Source organism: Asterias amurensis, chromosome 15 (assembly GCF_032118995.1).
Source record: "Asterias amurensis chromosome 15, ASM3211899v1".
In the NCBI taxonomy this organism is placed as follows: domain Eukaryota; kingdom Metazoa; phylum Echinodermata; class Asteroidea; order Forcipulatida; family Asteriidae; genus Asterias; species Asterias amurensis.
In genome coordinates this window covers 16387370-16411115 of record NC_092662.1, presented here as the reverse complement: position 1 = coordinate 16411115, position 23746 = coordinate 16387370, and the positions used below count along the sequence as shown (strand labels likewise).

The 23746-nt window shown below is 39.8% G+C and overlaps 2 protein-coding genes across 5 annotated transcripts in view; one reads left to right on the top strand and one right to left on the bottom strand.

Annotated features, from left to right (window-relative positions):
- The window catches only part of LOC139948199 (WD repeat-containing protein 31-like), a 33192-nt gene extending 27360 nt beyond the window's left edge, over positions 1 to 5832 (bottom strand). Inside the window, exons 1-3 of the mRNA XM_071946268.1 lie at positions 5586 to 5832; positions 4726 to 4852; positions 3001 to 3075 (exon numbers count right to left, since the gene is read on the bottom strand). Of these exons, the coding sequence (XP_071802369.1) occupies positions 3001 to 3075; positions 4726 to 4852; positions 5586 to 5662 (279 nt within the window). The 5' untranslated portion in view covers positions 5663 to 5832. The remainder of the gene's footprint in view (positions 1 to 3000; positions 3076 to 4725; positions 4853 to 5585) is intronic.
- A 1155-nt stretch (positions 5833 to 6987) lies between these two features.
- On the top strand, positions 6988 to 23682 carry LOC139948011 (uncharacterized). Of its 4 annotated transcripts, none has more exons than XM_071945968.1 (17): positions 6988 to 7506; positions 9579 to 9700; positions 10853 to 10962; positions 11675 to 11890; positions 12383 to 12466; positions 13991 to 14058; positions 14778 to 14920; positions 15475 to 15512; positions 16077 to 16154; positions 16725 to 16934; positions 17331 to 17384; positions 17719 to 17832; positions 18626 to 18745; positions 19221 to 19319; positions 20230 to 20429; positions 21026 to 21158; positions 21535 to 23682. In XM_071945968.1, exons 1-17 carry the CDS (start codon positions 7372 to 7374, stop codon positions 21819 to 21821), a joined length of 2211 nt encoding a protein of 736 aa, XP_071802069.1. In that variant the 5' UTR covers positions 6988 to 7371; the 3' UTR covers positions 21822 to 23682. The 4 variants fall into 4 exon arrangements, with proteins under 4 accessions (XP_071802069.1, XP_071802067.1, XP_071802068.1 ...); XM_071945966.1 differs by lacking the exon at positions 15475 to 15512 and adding an exon at positions 15851 to 15888 and having other exon boundaries at positions 6989 to 7506; XM_071945967.1 differs by lacking the exon at positions 15475 to 15512 and adding an exon at positions 15663 to 15700 and having other exon boundaries at positions 6989 to 7506.
- The last annotated feature ends 64 nt before the right edge of the window (positions 23683 to 23746 follow it).

The window sequence follows — 23746 nt, the reverse complement described above, 5'->3', positions numbered from 1 at the left end:
GGGAGTGGGTAGGGCGGTCGCAGGAAGTGCTGAAGTGAGAAAGAGAGTGGCATAATAACTGAGTATGCACGGCCACGATCACTTACAAAAAAAAATTAGAAATCCTGAACTTAACGACAGTATTACACACACAGAAACTCAAAAACTCTCTCTCACACTCTAGTCATGTATGTCCACTTTACTGTTTATGTTACATTTAGTTACCTGTTCACGTTTGTTGTGTTGTCATTTAGCCTTTAAGAAAGACTCTGTTAGGGTCGAAACATCAGGCCATTAACTATTTTTTAGCATTTATACTATCAGTCCTTTTGGTTGGTAAGTTGTTTGCAACAGCTAAATATTTTCTCACTAAAAAAACTCGTGACTTACTGACCAAATAAGGAGGGTCTGTTTCCATTTACTTAATAATAATAATAATAATAATAATAATAATAATAATAATAATAATAATATGAAGACTTGAATTGCGCACGTATCCATCCTGCTGGGTGATTAAGGCGCAGGAAGGGGAAAGATTAAACATTTGTAAGGATGATCTGGGAAATCAATATTGATTGATCATGTTATTTTATTGCTATAATTTGCCTATTTGTCTGTTAAATTACTTTTATTCACTGAGAATATAATCATCAGAATTAAGTGCTTTTTCTCAAACTACTTAAGTTTCATCAGAAAACGAATCAATTCTGCTCCTCTTCCTTTGCGTTAAATTGCACTCTTTTAGCCTGAGGAAATGTTTTTGTAAGCTCCGGAGAGAGACAGGAAAGCAGTGGTTTGCAGTTTACTGAAGGTTTCAACGGAGAAGGAATATGTTTATTTGTTCCACACCAGTGTAGGCATTACAATTATTACTCTCTCTCTCTGGCTGCCGAAAGAAATTCTTTTGTAAATTAAGTTTTTTCTGCCTTCTGCCTATAAAGGCAGTCAGACACTATTGGTACTTACTCAAAATAATGCTAAACATAAAAACTTACTTGGTAACAAGCAATGGATCTAGCTGTTGATAACATAAAACATTGTGAGAAAAGGCTCCCTCTGAAGTGCATTAGTTCTGTAAGTAATCTTCAACTAAAATACTTTAACTATTTGCACATGACTTTGTGTGACAAGGTTGTTTTTTCTTTCATTATTATCTAGCAACTCAAATTTTCACAGGTTGGTTATTTTATGTGTATGTTGAGATACACCAAGTGAGAAGACTGGTCTTTGACAATTACCAATAGTGTCCACTGTCTTTAAGAGTTATCAACACATCTAAAGTACGTCCTTCAAAAAATGTGTGGTAGGCCTGGGTCTTCCATCGATCTGGAGAAATAGCATCCCCCCACCACACATACTTGCTCTCTGCGCATTACAGAAGATTTACAGACTTAAGTCGTCATCCAAAATATCGAGCTACATGTAGTTACCACAATAACAAGTTAAAGCCATTATAGACTTTCGGAACAGAAAACAAAATAAAAGTTCACAGATTTACAAATAACTTACAGGGTTTACAGAAGGTAATGGTTACAGACTTCTCTTGATATAGTATTCCATGAAATGCTTTATTTTTTATCAATTGTCAATTCTCGATATCGAGAATTACAGATTTATTTTAAACACATGATGTCATGACACGGCGAATCCTGCGGAAACAAGGGTGGGTTTTCCCGTTATTTTCTCCCGACTATGATGACCAATTGAGCCCACAGGTTTGTTATTTTATATATAAGTTGTGATACACGAAGTGTGGGCCTTTGGACAATACTATTTACCCAAAGTGTCCAATGGCTTTAACATATCAGGGCCTGCACTTTGGTTCATGACATGAAGCCAACGAGACTTCCTGGGTGTTATATTTCACTGGATTACAGAGTCTGTGTCTCACGATGCGGACTGAACTAAAGAGATGTGTCTAACAATATCCACCTCAACATAATCTATAAGATTTGGGGGTCCCCTGAATGCTCTAAGGGTGAAATTTCAGAGGATTTAAAGGATCTCTACGTCCCCGATATGGCAATGGCTTGGCCCCCCCTGGATCAAGAAGATCAAGTGCCTGATCCTCCAGGGTGGTTAGGTTAAAAGCGAACACTAAACTGCAAGTGTGCATAAATGTGAGGTAGGTTGGACACCACAGTGGGACTGGCCTGGGCCAAATTTTTTTAAGCTGCTTAAGCAGGAAAAGTTGCTTATAAATTTCCTGCTAAGCACAAATGAGCAGAATACCAGTCATATATTGGACATGTATCATGATGTTTTGGCTGGTAACCTTATTCTGGGAAGCAAAGGAGTCAGGCAGTTGGCCTTAATGTCTTGCCTTTTACATTAAGGATGAAGACCGTTGTCATCCTTGGTGTTACATTTCAGAGGATTAACTGACGCTCGTCTTGTATTAAAACCAACCATAAAGGACTGGGTTAGTGGATCTTGGCTTCCCCTCTTAGTTGAGAGAATTTCAAAGACGGTTGTAATTCCTTGATCTTTTCCACAAAGCCTACCTAGGGCCATATCACATGTGTCACAGGCAGCAATTTTAAAGCAGTTTCCATGAGGAAAATTTACTCACAATTAAACGCTCACATTCTGTTGGGCCAGCAAGAAGATTGTCGGGGAAAATGGCTCAATTGTGTTACTGGGGGTGTATCTTTTTGCACGGAGTGCTGTTGGTTTTCACTAAGTTGACGACAAATTTTGAGATAAAGCCTCCAAGTTGAGCTGGCCAATGAGTCAGTCTCAAGAAGAAAGTGATGTCACAATAAAGATTAATCCCTACTCTTCCACGATATGTGTTCCAAGTTATCTTGTGCGCTGTAATGGGACCTACGGCTTTTTGTTCCATCTGAAGTATTAAGCAAACATAGTTAAGTATCTAACTCAAACACACAAATGCCAAGACTCGGACTCAAAACCACACTCTGCTTATCAGAAACACCAGAGCTCGAGTCCGGTGCTCTTCACCGCCCGGCCACAACACGCCCCCAAAATCTCAAGACTGTCACTAAGTTGGTTGCCTACCTTTGTAATTTCTCTCTTATGTCCGATCCATCTTTGCATCAGCCTGCCTTCCTTCCAGCGATACAATACCATACTCTGGCAAAACAAAAACATCAGAGAAATTTAACATTTTGTTCAAATTTCATTAAATTTAAGCCATCGGACCAAACTTGAGGTTGAAAAGAAACTGTTGAAATTTTGTGTGGTAAAGGGGAGAATTGGTTCCGTTCTTGTTGAAAAATTGTCTAAGAAAACAAAAAATTAAAACAAAGACGAATTGATTTTAAAAGCAAATGCAGCAAACCTCTCTTTCCCTCACCACTTCTTGCACTAACAGAAACAAATAGTTAAAAATAAAAATCTAACAAATATGACTTCTTCTTTTGCAAAAATATTGATTCAGCAATATTTGTTGCCTCAAAACAAAGAGCTGTCCCAAATTTTTCCAACGCTTAATAATCAAACCTCACTAACTTGCTTTAATTTAGTTTACGCTACAATATAAAACAACGAGAAATAAATGTGTCACTAAAATCAATCCAAGTGGAGCAGGTGGCTGAAGCGGAGACTAATAACTCAATAAGGTACTCAGGCTCTGAAGAAGCAACTCCCGCATCTTAAGGCATCTTAAGGCATCTCTTAAGGCATCTTAAGGCACGGGTCTTAGAGCTCTAGATAAGAGATCTTCACAGGTTGAGTTTAATCTCAAGTGATGTTGATTGACTTGGAAAGTGTAGAACTTTGCAAACCGTTGCAGCTTTCAAATACCCTTGGGAAACAAGCCCTTTGGGAGTGTAAATCAGCGCATGAAGTAAAGTATGGTTTGTACTTGATGTTGTAGGCCTGCATACGTACGTGTAGACAGGCATGGGGTGATTGAGGAACATCGTGTCACCTGCGCCACGCCCCCTTAAATGCTTACCAATGACAGGGTTTACCCAAATAGCCCACACAGGGATGTACATGTACGACCACACCTAGTGCAAGACACTAATTGTAGAGGTTTTTATGTATAGGGTTTGGAGGAGGGGGGGGGGGGGGGGCTGGGTAGTCACATTCAAACGTAACATCTGGCCCTTTGACACAAAACAGAAAAATTTATATATAGACAGGCTTTTCAGGCTATTTCTCTTCTTTTTTAAATTTTTTTTTATTACTATTAGGCCGCGTAAAACAAGAAACATGTTTAGCGTCCCCACTCGCTTCCTCTTTAGTGGGCGCCTCCTTTATTATTTAATTTTTCATGCAATTTTTTTATGCGATTTTTTTAAACGATCTCAGCTAAAACAATCTGAATATTTTGTCTGAATGTCTTGACCGAGATATTTCATTTATGTATTGTGTGTTTGAGCAGTAGAAAAAAACAATGGATATTTGACATTTTAAAAAGAATGGCGGCCATCTTAAAATAAAATATAAAAAATAAAAAGCCCCGCCTCCTTCCTTTTTTTAAGATACCCGGACACTAAACATGTTTCGTTTTTTACTCTGCCTTATTTATTTTATTTTTTTACTTTTTTTTTTTTGGGGGGGGGGATTCATAGAGGACTACAAACATGCCTTGATTTTTGTTCTGGTAAGTGCACTCCTAATGAGGAAAATGTAAATGTGTATGGAACTTTGCAAAGGGCACCACAGCAGATGTACATAGCACCACGGCAGTTGCTGTTGGTGCCATTGGTAATTTCACAAAATCCCAAAGTAAGCTCCTCGACATAAAAAAGCAGACAGCTATTACTACATTACCTGATCAGCACTTCCTGTGATGTAGGATACATCTCCAGCCACAGTGACGCTAGTGACAGCATCGCTATGCACAGGTGTGTAACGTTTCACATCGGATACCTCCGGTGAAGACACGGCCGTGTAATCTCTAGAAATATCAAAAGAACAAAAAATACCAACAAATGTGTTAATTAGATATAGAATATAATGTATCATGGGCAAAGTTCCTCCGTTAAGAATGTTAAATCATGTGCGAGTAAGACAGTTATTACAGTGCAGTATGTGAGCAAACTTGACAAAAGCTCTCCGGGGCTCAAACCCACACACTGTTGATCAGAAACACCAGAGCTTCTAGCATGTCTAGAGCTCGAGTCGGCGCATCTTAGCCACAACACGCCCCCCTTACTTCAGTTCACCTCCTTGCACGAAAAAGTTTCCGTATGGCGCCACCACTTTTTCATTCGATATGAAATAATATAGTATCTAATTTACCTCAATGAGATGTCCCCTTTTGTAAAAATGAGTGAAAAAGTGGTGGCGCCATACGGAAAGTTATCCCCTTGCTCTATGATGGTTTCTTCCCCAGCTCCCCACCAAGCACGCTCCAACCTTCCCCCATCCAGGGACCAGCCTAAATACAAAAAGTCACTATTTTTATTATTCATTTCATAGGGCCTACATAAAATTAAAATGGTTTGAAAAAATAATTATGTTAAACAATTTTTGTTATGAAAACGAGTGAAAAAGAGGCAGTCAGTGTCCTTTCTTTCCGTGGAGGCAAACGGAACAGTCGTAAGAGTATCATTAAAAATCCACCCTACCGGCTATGCCATAGGTCCTCCAGCAACCAAGCCAGATACCGTGTTTTGTGGTTTACTTACCCGTGGCCATGGCCGTAGATACGTGAAGCTCCCTTGCCGCTTCCACCTTGCTTCAATTTGCTCTGTTTCTTCCCCATAATGGCTCCAACATTCAGCTAGTAATGTTTATAGCTCCATGCAGACACTCACTGACCGCTGCTCTGCGAAGAAACCTCACACATCGCCGGAAACAATAAGCGAAGGAATGCGAATTTCTCCAGCAGAGTAATGTAATAAAAAAATTCACCGTGATGTTTTCGACGACAGGTAGCGCGCCGTTTGTAATTAATGATAGTCAGCTATTCTCTACCCTGGCAAAATTATTCCAGAGTCCCAAGCTGGTAGACGTTCGGGTACCGTACTATAATTTCTCCAGCGCTTTCGGAAGCAACTTTGCCATAGCGTCCTCTGTTGGCAGGTCAACCAGAAGTTGGTGCGGGGCCAAGGAGGAGGGGCGTTGATTCGGCAACTTTGAAGCATTTTATTTAACGTCAAATTTGAGTAAAACTGTATTTTACATTACAATAAGTTGAGAGTTTGGATGATTCCCCGAATACACAGGATTACAAAACTTTTCCCCACCTAAATCATTACCTCAACTTTGATGAACTTCTGGTCTCGGCGACGAGCGCCCTCTACGAAGATGCAAAGTTTACCCTTAAAGACAGTGGACACTATTGGTAAATGTCAAAGACCAGTCTTCTCACTTGGTGTATCTCAACATATGCATAAAATAACAAACCTGTGAAAATTTGAGCTCAATCGGTCGTAGAAGTTGCGAGATAATAATGAAAGAACGAACACCCTTGTCACACGAAGTTGTGTGCTTTATGATGCTTGATTTCGAGACCTCAAGTTCTATACTTGAGGTCTCGAAAACAAATTCGTGGAAAAATACTTCTTTCTCGAAGACTACGTCACTTCAGAGGGAGCTGTTTCTCACAATGTTTTATACTATCAACCTCTCCCCATCACTCGTAATCAAGAAAGGTTTTATGATGATAATTATTTTGAGTAATTACCAATAGTGTCCACTGCCTTTGAAAAGGGTCTTCTTTGTTTTTGTTTATTGGAACTCTAAGTACAATACAACATAAAACATTAACAAAATTTTGTAAAGTAAACAAAAACTTCGTCCCTTGAGTTTTATCAGCAGAAGAGAGGAGGTGGCCCAGTTCTGACAAAAAAAGGTTGGTGTGAAAATTGCCTCTTTCACATTTTAGTTCAAACCTGGAGTTTCCTCCATCCATGGTTCAAATGGGGTCGTTTTAAACTGTATTATAATATTTAAAGCTCTCATGTCCTCTTTCCAAGTAAGTTTATTTTGTGGTCATTGAGTATTACAACCAAGTACACCCTGTCTTTAAATGATCCAAACAACAAGTGGCACTTCGAGATTCAAACCAACCACATTATGGTAAAACTTATTGACAAAGGTGATAAGGTATTTGTAAAATGAGTGACGTAACAATACGATATCCTTTTTTTTCATGAATCTCTGCTCTTGTGTTTGTTTGTTCAAAAAGATAAACTCACTCAACCTTTTGTATCAATGCAAAATCACCGTGCAAAGGTTTTCAGCCCAGTGTCGAAGTTCCGTTGGGACTACTGCAAAAATTACCAGTTTGTGATTCATCGAGAAGGTCGCGCTACAAAGCGAACAGCCATAATTGCATAGTGCGTCACTGTGAACTTTTAATACTGACGTCCTTGTTCGTTGTTTGGACACATCGAAAAGGGCACATTCAAAGAGGCCATCAGAGAGGAACTTTTGTCGATTTTTGTGAAGTGTGCACAGTTGGTGAAAATGGAGTGCTTGTTGAAACTTCTCCTGGCTACTGTTTTTATCGTTGGTGTTGCTTGTCTCCCAACGCCGTTCCATAAGGGTAGGAACTGTCACATCGATGGCTTTGAACTTCAGGAAGACTTTTCTTTGGAAAGGGTAAGTGTTTCAGGAGAAATAAAGAACCTTCCTCGGGGCTGTGGTATACAATCTGGAAACCCTACGAATAAATTTCCACTGCCATTATCTAACTTGGTGTGTGCCATAACATTTGGATGTCTCTTGTTGTTGTTTATCATTTTGCGAAGTTCAGACCACATTAATTTTCTCAAGTTTAAACAACTGGTTCTTTTCAGAGCCACCGCAAATCATAACAAACTTTTGTAAGTCTCTGAAAACCATGAACATTTTTTTATTTGCAACGCAACGTTTCCAATCTTACTAAACACAATTGCATTGGTAGGCCCTTGTGAAAAATTAAGCGGCTTTTGCACCCTGGATCGACAGTCTACTTTCCGTGTTCGAAAATAATGTTGTGGCAAATGTTCCCCTATTGTGGAGTGCCTAAGGTTGCATCATAACATGTGCACAATTTATATTTAAACCCCAACTTCTGCACATGGCAATAAATCCATTGTCCTAAACATGACGACAAGTTTAGGCCTACTCCGTATCATTTTCCCAATGTGTTTGACCCAAATCACTTCGACTCAATTTATATAACTTTTTATCTTGCAATTATCATTGTTGGACGATAAGCTTATACTAATAGAACTTGGAACTTTGTTCATGTAAACTTTTGAGTAAAGGCAGAAATTAGGTGAATCATTCATCAGGAGCATGTAGCTCATACAAACAGTATGGACCAAATCAAAACAGTAATGGTGCAACCCAACGTAAAGTTTTAAAGAACTCGACGTTTCGATCAGTATGCTCTGATGGTCTTCAGGAAAGTGCAATGTTTCCTAAAATAAACACTGACTGGAAACGATCTCTTTTAAAAAATAATCTAATACGATTATAACCATGTTGTATCATCGATTTTTGGTTGTACCTGGCGACAATTTCCGTGAACCAATACCTTCCTTTTACTCTCAGATATACCAATTTACACAAACAAAAACATAGAACAAAAACTGGCTTCCCTTCGATGGGGGGGGGGGGGGACTTGAACCCCCCCCCCCCCCATCGAAGGGAAGCCAGTTTTTGTTCTAAAAAAAAGAAAGAAAAAAAAACCTCGGTGCCCCCTAAATTAGTCCACAACCAACTCGTCCACTCTCATGTTTCAATATGCACATATAATGATTTCGATAACATCTGCAAATAAATCACTCGACTTAGAACTGAATCAGTAAATATTCCTTGCCCCGGACTGTCAACATTTCATACAAAACCTTTCAGTTGTTAAAGTTCAAATTTATTTACTTTCCAGGGTATTTTTTAGCAAAACAATATGGGTTACAGATAAGGTTTAGTTTACGACTGTCAGCGCAATAGTGCGTCAACCATGCAATCTATAAAGCTGCGCGACTAGAGAAATACTTTACTAAACAGTACAATCGGTCGCCAAATTTCTTAACAAATCATCGCTCTGCCAACACTACGTACTTTCCCGCATTTTCGGCAGAATCTCTACACCCAAGTACAAAGTACGGCCGAAAATTCAAGCCACAATTAAACACACGTGGAATACCACGCTACACTCCGAAGCACTAAAGAGTTAATCATTCTGAAGGCTTGGGAGTCACGTGCTTACCACGTGTCTGTCCATAGTGGTTTGAATTTTCCGCCATCTTGTGTACCCGAGCAATGATACCAAGAAGACGTCAAGAGTATGATCGAAACTCAAAGTTAATCGTATCTTCTCGAAATACCAGCAGCGTTTCCCTTGAAAATATAGTCCGTTGGCCAGATGCCAGTTAAAACATATAGGACCGGTCAAAACTCAGTGCAACTTGTCCGGTTGACTGATTCAGTTTTGAAAAGCATCCCCATTTTTAGTATGAAATATGGACTAGCGAAATAGCTGATGGACTATAGTAAAATTATAATCTATACAACTACCCCTTCTGGCGTTTCGCTGACAGAGTCAAGGGCAAACCCTGGCAAAGTACAACCGGCTCTTCTCAGAGCAACCACTACTCAAACAAGATGTTATATATAAGGCGTTACCGGAAAATGTATCCCCTTTTCTCTGAATAACCACATTTCTCCTACCGGTATTTGTTTAGTTTATGGGGACGTGGTACGCCGTGGCTCACGTTCAAAGGACCGACTATCCCTACCAGCGACGATCCCACTACGCAATGAGGGAAGATGGATCCATTTCGATGAAAACCAACCGAGTAATGCGGTAAGGAACATAATCATTATCATGAATCGTATAATATTTAGTTTGCGGTAACACCATGTGTATATCTACTTGCTGTGTCATTTTTGAGAACTCATCTTGCTTTATATTCTACTACTACCGCGCAGAGCATTTTTTTTTAGCCCCATAAATCGGTCCAATCCACTCCGTATCCTTGGTCACAGTACCACTGATATAAAAATCTTTCGCTTCCTTGAAAAGCACGATCTGCATCATGAAACTTACCGATCTAATGCTTTAGAAGTTGCAGATAGCCCTTCACTTGGAATTGTTCAAATAGGGGCCAAGGATACGGAGTGGATTGGACCGATTTATGGGGCTAATTTTTTTCGTAACATGATCTACCTATGTAAGTAGATACACACATGGTGTTACCGCCAACCAATACATTATTGATACCTCACCACGCAATGCCTCAAATCCCACGAACATAATCATGTTTGAAGGAATGTATCTGAGGTGTGCCAAGTGCCGACACCGGGCACGGGTGTCGTTTAAGCCGATGTCATTAGGGATTTTGGGTGTGTGCCCCCCCCCCTCCCCCGCCCAGGTGTGGGTGTCCACCATAAGGTAAATAACTTGGGCTGAAGAAAGTTTATTCAGGGCAGGGAAAGGGTACAGAATCTCCTGAAACAACGGCAAAAATACGGCACAAGGACGGCCGTGATGAGGCACGAAGCAGTTCGTTGGCACCCATTTGGGTTTCGTTGACACTTTCCTAAAACGGACCCGGGTATTTTGACAGAGTAGGGATATTCTTTCTTTGCATTCTATTAAACAAAACCAATTTGTTGACATCACTTTACGTAAACAAAGTCACGAGGCCAAAAAACATTACTGTGTGTGTATTTCACGATAGGGCTATGTCAATATTCATTGTTTTGAAGTTAAAACCGTTTGTGTAACAACCGAGAAACAGGCCAAGAGGGAATTTGTTTAGATTTTCTGTTGCTGTCAAAAAGTGATAATGCAGGTTTTCATGCATTCTCCTTCACATTTTCGTTAGCCATGCATTTAAAAAAAAGTACCAGATTGTTGTCGTTTTCAAAGTCTTCTGTGGTGGATTATTTGAGAGGAATCTTACGAAGTCAAGTTCGACTGGATGTTATAGGGAAGTTTTCCTTCTGTCTGTAGCCCTGGTGACTGTAACTCATGGCACTTTGAGGCGTCGGGTCAACTTGATGAGGAGTCGAACCACCCAGCCAAGATGTGGTTATATCCACCGATGGAAAACTATCCCCCTGGTAAGCGAGACGGACAGAGGTGGACATACATGATTAACGTATATAGGGTGGGGTGGCTCAGCGGGAGTAGGGTTGTGGAGAGGGATGAGTAAAGTGAGATGAAGGGTAGGGTTGTAGGAGAAAAGGATGAGATGGGAGGGTTCCGGGAGTGAGGTTGTGGTGAGTGGGAAGTAGGGTTGTGGTGATGGATGGGCAATCTGAAGGGAGAAAAAAAAGAAGTAGAACAACATAAACCAGTAGATACCTCTGTGAGGTTCCCTTTTCAAGCAATAGCGATTATGAGTTCTCAGTCTGACTTACAGACACAGGGATCAGACTTAAGGGCATGCAACTTTATATGGGAGACAAGTGCAGAAGGCTCCGTGCGTTTTTGTTTTCTATGGGACTGTTTTCTTTTATACACAAAACAAAAAGGAAATCAACTGATCAGCTGAAAGTTTCATGTCTGTTGTAGCTCAGATGAAAAGTAATAGAGAAAACACACGTATCGGGTAGGGACTGAAAACACAACCGTGAAGCACAGCCTGAGTGGGGATTCGAACCAGGGTCAAACACATATTGAAGGCGTGGAACTATACCATAAAGCTCACCTGATTACCACCACTTAATTAGACACATCAATGTGTCACTGTTTCACCAAGAAGTTTATATATTAAGGCACTAAACTTCAGACTACATATTTTTTTCATATAATCTGCTTGAATCATTGCAGAGAACTATTGGGTTGTGAGTACAGACTACACCACCTATGCCTTGGTGTACAGCTGCAGCCAGCAGAAGCGAGATGGCTCTTGTACGAAGCGGGGCGAGCATGCTTGGCTCATGGGTAGAGCACCGGGGCCATTGCCGGAGCAGATACGCTTAGAGGTCTCAGAGATGATGTCTGAGTTGTGTATCAAACCCCAACGACTCAACGATGTGCCTGTTGGTAAGATCAAAACTAAAACTACTAAGTTTATTTTTCTCAGAAATTTCTCTGGAAGTTTTCATTAATTTAAAATAATAAGAAAACATTATCAAACAAAATGTTAACATCGTACATCAAGGAGCATTCACTACTCCTGTTATTGATAGCTCTTTTCAGGCGATTGTACAGTTTTGTCCAGATCCAGATCCAGTGGAAAGCTCCATTGAAAGAAAAGGCCACAATAACACACCCTTTTTCTCTTTTGCAACTCACATCTGTTATCTCTATGTAATTCCTTTTCCAAGCAGTGAACCAAATATTTTAAATGGAGCACGAATGAAACAGTAGCGCTGCTGACTGCCCCAGTCAGGTAAACTGCTGAAGTTAAATGACCCAAGTACTGCCAAACACACTCACTCACTCAAAAGGATGTATAGTTGTTGAGTTTTAGTGGCCACACTGTTTAATTTCCAATGTTTTAATTTCCAAAGTTTCAATGTTTTAAAACTGCAGAATGTGACAAGGAGTTGAGAGCTCAGGAGGACACTCTTACATCCACAGATTGTCTTAACGATGAAGGAGTTAACTGCACTGAAGGTAATAACCATTAAAGATTAAATTGTGTAATAAGACAAAGAGCTTTAAGATCCTAAAGGCTATGTAATACACAGGGTAGTTGTTTCAGGCAACTTGGAGGCAACTAACTGTTCTACATGCAAAAGAAACAATTGCACGGCACCAGAAACATCTGTAACTCATTATCCCTAGGAAAACACATACATATCCCCAGTATAACATAAAGCTGGATTACAAGATAAAGAACTACCAGGTGTTTCGTAGAAAGTTTGGTCTCACAGGAAGTACTGCATGATTCAGAGGGTTAGGATAGCATGGCCCTTGGGAGACTCGGCTGAGTAAAAGAACATCTTAAAGGAGGGTGATGGGAAATTGCTGGGGAACAGGGGTGGGAATCGGGAGAAAGATGCCTTAGGCATCCAGCTACATCTTCTCCTAGTATACGCACTTAGGCTACACCCGGACACTGCATGCAGTCCTACGTTGACTCATAGCCATATACGCCAACATCCACACCCACTTGTACCAATTTTCTGCACCTTAAAGTGCTAGTCACCCTTGTGTGTAAAAGAGTCAATTTGCTAAGGCCCAATCATAAACTCTTTAAGCACAAAAACTTGTTCAGCACAGACAAATCTTGTTAGCAGAGAACTGCTCCATAAAGTTTACAAGCTTAAAACTGGTACCCCACTCATTTTTCACATAGCAAAGAAATTTATGCTTAGCTGGCAGTGTTTTCTGCTAAAGAAAGTTACACAATTCGGCCATGTTGTACTCATCCGCACTTATTTAAATGAAGGTGCAGTCCATCCCATCTCTTCTGCAACGCCTATAGAAACAGCATGTTACAAAATCATCCAGAAAGGTCAGATCAACTCACTCACTGTACCCACGTCTGACAACCAACCCTTTATGATGAAAACTAACTTGAAATGTCAAGGGCGTCTTACTGGAACAGTCAATGGGGACCATGATTAATCTGTACTTCATTAACTTGCAGACTTCTCAGGGTTGTCACATAATTGCATTGACCTGCTTCCTGTGTTCAAGGACAACAATAAAACACCAAACTAAAAAACGTGTGGCTGTAACAGATTTTCTTTTAACAAACTTGGTTTCAACTTGTAGTTTTGCCAAAACAAAACCATACAGGGTTTGAGGCATTGCATGGTGGGGTATCAATATATATTTGGTTTGCGGTAACACCATGTGTGTATCTACTTGCCAGGTAGAGTTGTTCTTAGGGAACTGTCTTGCTTTATTCTACTGCCGTGGAGTAGATAATCAAAAAATCAAAAACAAAACCACTTAAAAAAGTATGCAGGGGTGTAAAAGTAGAAACAACTTATATTCTCCAGCCCCGATGCAAAACAAACACCGATTTAAAAAAAAATGTTACAGTACCCGCTGCCAACACATAGGATTCCACCCGAGTGACTTGCCCGCGGAGTTTTTCACCGAACTCGAGAAAGTACCGAGTAATCAGTCCTCAATACACACCAGTGAACAGTAAAAAACAAATCCTAAGTTTGTCTTGTTCACCAGGTCCAAGCATTCCAAGTCCATGTGCAGTTTCCACCTTCGAAGTGCAACAGGATTTCATTGTGGAAAAGGTAAGCCCACAAGTACTTTGCAGGGTCTCTCATTTGCAGTAAATTTGACTATTTTGATTCAAACCAATCCAATGTGTGAGTAACATTTCTTTACCCCTAATGCTGTGACTTTTCCCACTTCTCCCTTCTTTATAGTTCTTAGGTGAGTGGTATGAGATTGCCCATACCCCTAATGCTGTGACTTTTCCCACTTCTCCTTTCTGTATAGTTCTTGGGTGAGTGGTATGAGATTGCCCATACCCCTAATGCTGTGACTTTTCCCACTTCTCCCTTCTTTATAGTTCTTGGGTGAGTGGTATGAGATTGCCCATACCCCTAATGCTGTGACTTTTCCCACTTCTCCCTTCTTTATAGTTCTTGGGTGAGTGGTATGAGATTGCCCATACCCCTAATGCTGTGACTTTTCCCACTTCTCCCTTCTTTATAGTTCTTGGGTGAGTGGTATGAGATTGCCCATACCCCTAATGCTGTGACTTTTCCCACTTCTCCCTTCTTTATAGTTCTTGGGTGAGTGGTATGAGATTGCCCATACCCCTAATGCTGTGACTTTTCACACTTCTCCCTTCTTTATAGTTCTTAGGTGAGTGGTATGAGATTGCCCATACCCCTAATGCTGTGACTTTTCCCACTTCTCCCTTCTTTATAGTTCTTGGGTGAGTGGTATGAGATTGCCCATACCCCTAATGCTGTGACTTTTCCCACTTCTTCTTTCTGTATAGTTCTTGGGTGAGTGGTATGAGATTGCCCACACCAGACATGAGAACAGTTTACTGAAACTCCCCGATATGAGATCTATGTTCTTCAGACGAGGACTCCCTGATCAGGACGCTCACATGGCGCTACTCATGAAAGATCTCAAACTGTGAGTTCATTTCCTCGTTAACGACTCTAACTGGAAGAGCCATTCCACTTCAGACACAAGTTCTTGTATGCTTAATTCAAGTTCTCCCCAAACAAGGCTCAAAGCCACTCTTGGTAAGGGGCTAAAAGAAGAGAAATGATCAAACGTGAAAAATACCTCAGGGGAGCTGAAGGTAGGAATTGATATTTCTCTTCAAACAGATTGTAGGATGGAGGGAAACATGCACAAGGCTAGCAGTTCCAAAGTAGATGCATTGTGTGGAACAAAGCTGTCATTATGACTCTTTGTTCAACATCTCAGCAAATCAAGAGTGTATTTATTAGTGAGAACAAAGCAGCACGCTCATTAATGCTGGGAAGATAAATAGGACATATTCAACCTACTTTTTATACAGCTTATCAATTTCAGTTATGACACCATTTTAGAATAAGCAGTCTGCCCGAAGCAGACAGGGAAACAAAATGCAAATCACAATTTTAAAGTAACAAGTTTGCCCAAAGCAGACAGGGAACAACCAAAAACCATTCAAGTAATCCTGTTCTCTTTTGCTGTAGACGTGGAGTGTGTGCCCATTTTGATATGCCTGGATCAGGTTGGATGAGTAGTGTTCATCCAGCTAAGATTGAAGTAATCCTGCCCCACAGCCCTAGGGGTGCACCCCAACTGCCTCCCCTGGGTCCAGACACACACCCCTGTTGATCCCATCAACCATCCTCTCTAACACTGTTCTCTTTTGCTGTAGACGTGGAGTATGTGCCCATTTTGATATGTCTGGATCAGGTTGGATGAGTAGTGATCATCCAGCTAAGATTGAAGTAATCCTGCCCCACAGCCCTAGGGGTGCACCCCAACTGCCTCCCCTGGGTCCAGACACACACCCCTGTTGATCCCATCAACCATCCTCTCTAACACTGTTCTCTTTTGCTGTAGACGTGGAGTATGTGCCCATTTTGATATGTCTGGATCAGGTTGGATGAGTAGTGATCATCCAGCTAAGATTGAAGTAATCCTGCCCCACAGCCCTAGGGGTGCACCCCAACTGCCTCCCCTGGGTCCAGACACACACCCCTGTTGATCCCATCAACCATCCACTCTAACACTGTTCTCTTTTGCTGTAGACGTGGAGTATGTGCCCATTTTGATATGTCTGGGTCAGGTTGGATGAGTAGTGATCATCCAGCTAAGATTACTGTCCAGTTTCCTATCCCTGAGAAATATGGAGTCAGCGGACCCGGTGAGTATTGTCAAGGGTGACGGAGTGAAGATGGGTTAGGGTGAGGGAGTGACGATGAGTCAAGGTGAACTGGTGATCTGTTTCTGTCTAGGGAGGAATGACGGAGAATCTGTTGGAACTTCCAACAAATAGTCAAGGGTAGACGGGTTGGTGTAGTGTGGTATCTTGCCTCACCTTCCACCTCTGGGACCCAGGTTTGAATCTTGTAGAGGGCACTATGCGAATTAGTTTTTTTATTCCCTACCTGATTGAGTGGATTTTCCGTGGATTAATTCTCTGGGATTTTACTACGACTTCTAAAACTGCAACTTCTTTTCTGGTCTCCTCTCCATTTGGTTCTTGGCTAGTACAATGTTTAAAGTCACTTTTATAATAATTCCTTGGCCTCACAAACAGACAAAAATTAAATTAAACTAAATAAAAGTCAAGGAAGATTTCAATTGAAGCAAATAATGAGCAGCAAAAGAAATGAGTTATCAAAGTGTTTCACCTTTTAGGTATAAAGGCCGGACATCAAGTGATGCATCCAACATTTTAAACTAAATGAAGCATATGTTTCCATACTTACAGTCCCATACTGGATACTCTCCACCGACTACACCAACTATGCCATAACATACTCCTGCCACGTGACTGAAGAAGACGGCACATGTGACAAACAGCGAGAGGTGCTGTGGGTGTTGAGTCGGACGGCAACTCTACCTGAGGAAGTGGAGAGGAAAGTTGATGAGATCATCAGGGGGGTGTGTCTGGACCCAGTGCAGGTCATACAGAATGAAGGTAAGGGGTGGCAAGAGGGTGCACCCCTATAGGGCATGATGGTAGTGGTGCACCCCTAGGGGAGGGGCGGACACACATGGTGTTTGTGGGTGTTGAGTCGGACAGCAACTCTACTCGAGGAATTGGAGAGGAAAGTTGATAAGATCATCAGGGGGGTGGGTCTGGACCCAGTGCAGGTCATACAGAATGAAGGTAAGGGGTGGCACTGGGTGCACCCCTAGGGGTGGCAATAGTGCCCCCATAAGGTTAGGTGGGGGCAGTGGTGCATCCCTAGAAGTCGTAATGGTGTAGCCTTATGAGTTGCATTGGTGCAGCAACACTCTGAGTTACAGAATACTTTGAAGTGTGTATAAATTAAACAACCATATATTTTTCACCTCTTGATACTTATTTCAGATGTATGCTTTACACCAGAGATGGGTGAGCTTCAAGTAAACGAAACAACTCCAAGTAAGTATTGACACACAGTTTTTCTTTCCCCATTTCATGATAACAATTAAATTACTAAACAAAATTGAGGACTTTTTAGTCTGGATCTTTCCTGTCTAAAAAATAAAATATAAAATATAAAGGCCCTCTTCCTCATCTTAAAAAACAACAACAGCGGACCAATTAAATGGGTATTTTTTGCTTGGATTTTTAGAAAAATGTCTTTGAAAAGAAAATCATTTCTGGGGGCTTATAAACCTGTGGACATTTTCATTAAAAAGGTGAATATGTTTTGGGAAGTTTACAACTAGTGTATTTTATTTGACTGATTCCTTTTTTGCCCTTGACCAAGCAGTTATCATAGGCAAGGCAGCAGTAACAACAGGTTGCGATCCTGAAACAGCTAAGTATGGATGTTGCTTACTGAACAATCAGCCAGCTACTGGACTCAACTTTGAAGGATGCCCTCGTGAGTTCACTTTCTTTCAAGTTTCTTGATTTTTCTCCCTTCATTTCAGTGGGGAAAAAAAAGTAAAAGCAGAGAATGAAGGTTTGAGGTATTGCATGATGGTAAGGTATCAATGTATACTTGAATTGGTTTGCGGTACCACCATGTGTATAAATGTATATCTACTTAGATGTGCAGATTTGATATTTGAAAACTTGTCCAGCTATTTATTCTACTGTCGCGTAGTAGATTGTGGAATTTGGGTCGATAGACCAATCCGACGAATCAAAATTGGTAGCGCCCTCTATTGCAAAATTTTTACAACTGCGGTGTCTTTGTGCATATATAGTCTTGGCATTGAATACACTGCAGCAAATGGTGCGCGGTGCTCAACACTTGCACGCCCAGATTGGTGTTTAAGTAGTCCTGAGACCACTGTGACATTTATTAACTTCAACTTTAGAAATAGAAACTTTGAATGGCTGTTATTTTCCTGCTTGTTTCTGGATCCTTCCCTTAATCCCTTTCCCCTCTATTTTTCTATAAATGGATATGTATTTGTTTGTACTTGTTTTATGCCTCTGAAGAAGGTCCAGTTTGGATCGAAAGCTAAGGCCACTTACCCTATTCATTATATTAACTTCTACTTTAATAGTAGGAGAACATCGGCAGGGACAACTACTTAGTGCTTAGTGGATCGAGGGGACTTTTTGATAACAATTTCACAGCCGAGGAGTTACTTTTTATTATTGGTCTCAACATTTTGACAAGCGTGCTATGTTGTTGATGCTCTGTTGTTGATGCTTTGTTCCAGGAGTGAGTCCCCCCATGGCAGGCCAAGAGATGGACTCGGGACTATTATCTGAAGGCATGAGGCGACAACCGATTGCTCTAGCTCTAAGCATGGGACCTGAACCACTCAAAGTAAAGCGAGGTAGGCCAACAAAAAAATAAAACCTAGCTTAGGTTTCTGAAACATCACACTTGGTTTCGGTTATAGGTATTTATTTTGAGGAAGTACAAGACACAGTGTGATATTGAGACAAATGTTTTTGCTTCAAGTGCTGCCATCACTAAACAGAAAACAAATTACTAATTTAAATATTTTAATTTTTTTTTTTTTTTTTATACCCATACACCGATGTGTGTTAGCACAGTATACTCAGTAATTTCCAGAGTCCTGTAAAAAAAAATCACCAGCACTTGGGTGAGATTCGAAGAAAAAAAAATGAAAAAAAAATTTTAAAAATCTTTTCCTGTGTAATTTATTTAATAAATGTTTGTAAAAAGACTGTATCCATTCCGAGAGGCAAAAAGTACAGCCTTTTTAAATTAATACTTGGGAGAAAAGTTATTTATATTTAAAACTATTAAAAAAACCTATTTTGAGTATCTATTTTTTGTTTCAGAGTGCGATGTCAAAATCATCTGCAAGATGTTCTGTATATATGGCTTTAAACTGGATGAAGACAACTGCCCTGTTTGTCAGTGTTCTGAAACACCGCAAGGTGAGTCAAATGTTGCACTTCAAACAAATCGGGTCTCATTCTAAGATGTAAGACTGTGTATGGTGTTGTATTACTGGATTGGTTTAAAAGTAGAGTCGGAGATTAGTTTTTGTAAAGAAAGATACAATAAAAGCCTCATAAAATTTTCAGTTGAATTTAATGACTGCTTGCTTAGAAAACAGCAAAACAAATGTCACAGTTATTTTCACAAGAAAGTTGGAGCTATACATGTTTAGCATGGTGACAGCAGGTACCAGCCAGATACATCTCTTGCCTCCTACGCAAACAGACACAACCCTCGTAAATCTAACTAGAAAGTTTTGGGGTGAACATTTTTCAAAACCATACTATTCCGTAGGGAATCCTCATTCTCAAAACGGGTTATATACTATCAACAGCTAGCTGCAGTGCTTCTTACCAAGTACGTTTCTCCTGAAGACAATCAGACCATAAGTAGGATTCAAAACTTTGCATGGTGGAAATATGATAATGAAAGGTTTGTGGTAACACCATTTAATGACCATCTCTAACGAGTTGGGGTGGTTCTGAAAAGAACCATTGGTTTCCACTCGACGTTTCGATCAGTATGCTCTGATCGTCTTCTGGAGAAAAGAAAAAAAAATAGAAAAAAAATACGATCAGAGCATACTGATCGAAACGTCGAGTGGAAACCAACGATTCTTTTCAGAACCAACCCAACTCATTAGAGATAGTCATTACATGGTGTTACCGCAAACCTTTCCAAATCAGACCATAGTTGAGTTGTCAACAACCAGTTCTGTTTAGAACCAGCACTACTCAACAGAGGTTTACAAATGGAACAACCACAAACCTCACCTAATTAAGCTTGTAAGATTATAATTTGTTTGAGAATATATTTACCATTTCATGACTATACCTTTATTTGTAGTTCCTACCGAGTTGGCGACTGCACCCAAGGACTTCGGTAACATGGCGCAGACAGCTGGTGGGGATTCAAGCGCTGAGATACAGCATGAGGCGGCAAGGTTGACTAAGATGACATCTTGTCTCCATCAAGCTACGTCGTCACCCAGCTCTAAACATGCTGCTCCTGTACTGGACTGCGAGCCAGACGGTACATTCACTCAGGTCAGTTTCAGAGATGCAATCTAGAAAGAAAAAAAGAAAAAAAAGTCATAATACTGAAAAAAATAGATACAGGTTTTCTCTTGGACAACAAAGCTTCAAAGTGAAACATTTGAACCAGCAAGTAGAGCCCTAGACTTGTGGACAAGTCGTTAAATGTCTGTCGCGATGAGAGCGTTCCGTATCTCCATGTGATTCCCCTGGTATTCTCGCGAGACTGCTGGCCTGGCGTGGCTACTGCTCTCACGACTACAGTCCAATTTAATGGGCAGTAGAAATCGGCAACTAGCAGTTAGCACGAGAGCAGTGATCTCAACTCAACTATCTCACCGCGGCAGACCATTAACGACTTGTCCACAAGTCTAGTAGAGCCCCTTTTTTATTGAAAAATAAATTCTTTGTCCAGAAAGTGTCTCAAATGGTGGAGTACTTTCTTTGCTTGAGACAACTTTTCGAAAGAAAATATGCTAGAAAAAAAAATTAAATTACTCATTACCCCCAAATTAATCAAGGGACATCATCAGGTCATACATTTAAAGAAGCTGTTTTTATAAGATTTTGTAAAACGTTTTTAAACAACTTTGTGATATGTATTGTAGATCCAATGCCATGTAGAAGAATGCTGGTGTGTGGACCAGAGTACCGGTGTAGAAATACAGTCTACCAGGGTGTCACATGACACAAAACCAGATTGCAGTCAAAGTCAAGATAAATTGACAACTCCAATCAAAGGTAAAACCTAGTCAGGGAAAGATTGTCAAATTAACAATTTCTATTAACTGCTCAAAATCTTCGCCTGCAAAGCAAAGAAAGAGTTTCTGCATATTAACTTATCTGTCAAAAAACTTTGAAATCATTGCCATAAAAAAAGCCAATATATAATATTACTCACACGAATGCAATACACGTCATCAACTGCTGTATTTGATGTATTCTACACGTGAAAAGTGCATGCATTTACGCGCCGAGTGTGGCACTTTTCACATGTAAAATACATCAAAGATGGCGGTCAATGACTCGTATTGCAACCCATCTATTATTTAAACAACTAGGGAGGTCATGATTTTTTTTTATACAAAACTAAGTAAAACTTACTCACCATTGGCAGGTTCCAAGATGAAAATCTCTGATTGTCTCACACGTCGCTCAGAGGCTGAGCAGTACCTAGAGTCTCAGGATGAAACCAGCAAGACGCTCATCTCAGATGCTCCGCTATCCGTCGATTCCTTGGAGGTTCCCAGCAGAATCTACCTCCCAGCCTGTGACAAGGGCGGCCAGTACCAACAAATCCAATGCTACATGGGTTCCGATATTTGCTGGTGTGTGGATAGGCTGACGGGAGAGGAGGTTGGTGATAGTATGGTAGACGGGCAACTGCCAGCATGTGCTCCGTAAGACGGACCCCTCCAAGACCATGGGAACCTGTTGACTTTAAAAAAACACTAGAGGGTGGTTAGTGAGACTTATGACGTGGGATATGTTATAGATACAATCTACACTTCAATGGCGTGTTTGATTTTTTGTGTACATTCTTTCAATTAGTGACTGTTGAATTTTTCTTGTAACTGACTCAACACAATTTTTGTCTTTTAGAGAAATTAACAATATCTCTGGATTGGTGAAGAGCACATAAAATTTCACAAGCTGTGAAATTATAAATATTGTGGCATTATAAATACATATAACAATATTATATGCTATAGTTTTGTTTGTATAAAACAATCACTATTAAAAGCAAGTAAAAAAGGCAATGCACATAACATATTCGCATTGTAGAAAAACATTCTTTGAAATATTTTTGCTTTAAATGACTTGGCTTTTAAGAAATGGGTAAAACAATGGGTTTTGATCTTGTAAGTTCAAAATGTGATGTTTGAAAACATGTAAACTATATTTCACTATTTTTTCATGACTCTGATAAATGATTGAGCTTGAACATTCACAGCTTTTTGATATTTCATGAATGTTGGTTCATATAAAGTGTGAATAATGACCTTTGAACATAACTAAAAGAAAACAAATCACAAAACAGAGAGTATTTTATGATATTTAATGGACAAAGAACAATCTACAGTAAATGCAGTTACTTTATTGAGGTGCTAAATATTCTCCACATGGTAATAACAAAACATCAAAATTGGCAAGAATTGGAAATAGAATTTGGCAAGACGAATATTCCAGTTAGGGAGTTCTAATATACACGTATATCTTTACTGTTCAAAAAATGTTTACTTTAGTATTATTTTTTATTTTCTATAAGCGTTGCTGTCAATCAGAAATAAAAGCATTTTTTTCTATTTATAATTTTTTGCGATCTTGATAGTAAAATATATATTTCAATTAAAATTCAGCTTTGAGGATTTTAAACTTGAATTTCCTAACTGTTTTAAGCTTGTGCTATAAACAATGCATGATAAACTACTCTCAAAATACATCTCTACTAAAAACAAAATATATTAAAATAAGGGAACTCAGTCCCTCTCATTAAAAACAAAAACTCCCCAAAAGAAACGACCCATAACCTTGCTTGGTTCCTCGTATACACATTGCATACTACAAATGCTGATTGAAATACATAAAAGCAGGAGCTGACTAGTTCTCACTTCTGGCCTCACTATGGGTATGGTGTGTTTGTACAGAAGACAAGCAAAATAAAGTCAACACATCATTGCATTATAAAACATCAAGTTTCAATTTCATAGAGCTGCTAATGAGCAGAAATTATTGCTTAACAAATGTCTGCTAAGCAGAAATGAGCAAGATACCAGTCACAAATGGAACATGTTAAATGGTATTTTGGTCAGTACTGCTATTTAACTTACAGAATGTGTTTGTGCTTAGCTCCTTGTTGTACTTGATCAACTCTATGAAATTGGGCACAGGTGTCTGGCAGATATGGCTTTGTAATACCATCTATAAAAACATGTTTATGTAAATTGGACTGATGCAAAGATGAGTAACAATGAAATCCTTGAAACTTTTCTGCAATTTTGCATATTAAAATAAGTGTACGACTGAAGGCATGTTTAATGTAAATATTCAAATGAGCACATTTGCATAACTTTCCCTCTACTACAGCTGCTACACTATTTCACACAAAAACCCACATACATTCAAAATGTCCAATGATCTTTGCAATTTCAATATGAAAATGTATATGTCTTAATACCTGACAGTAGATCAACTAGACATACTAAGCATAACAAAATAGCAATAAAAACTGGGCTTAGCAATAAATGATTAAATGATTAACAAACTGGTGAAGAAAGTGTCAATTATTCTTAACTGTTGACGGTAAATTTTCTGTAGAATATTTATTT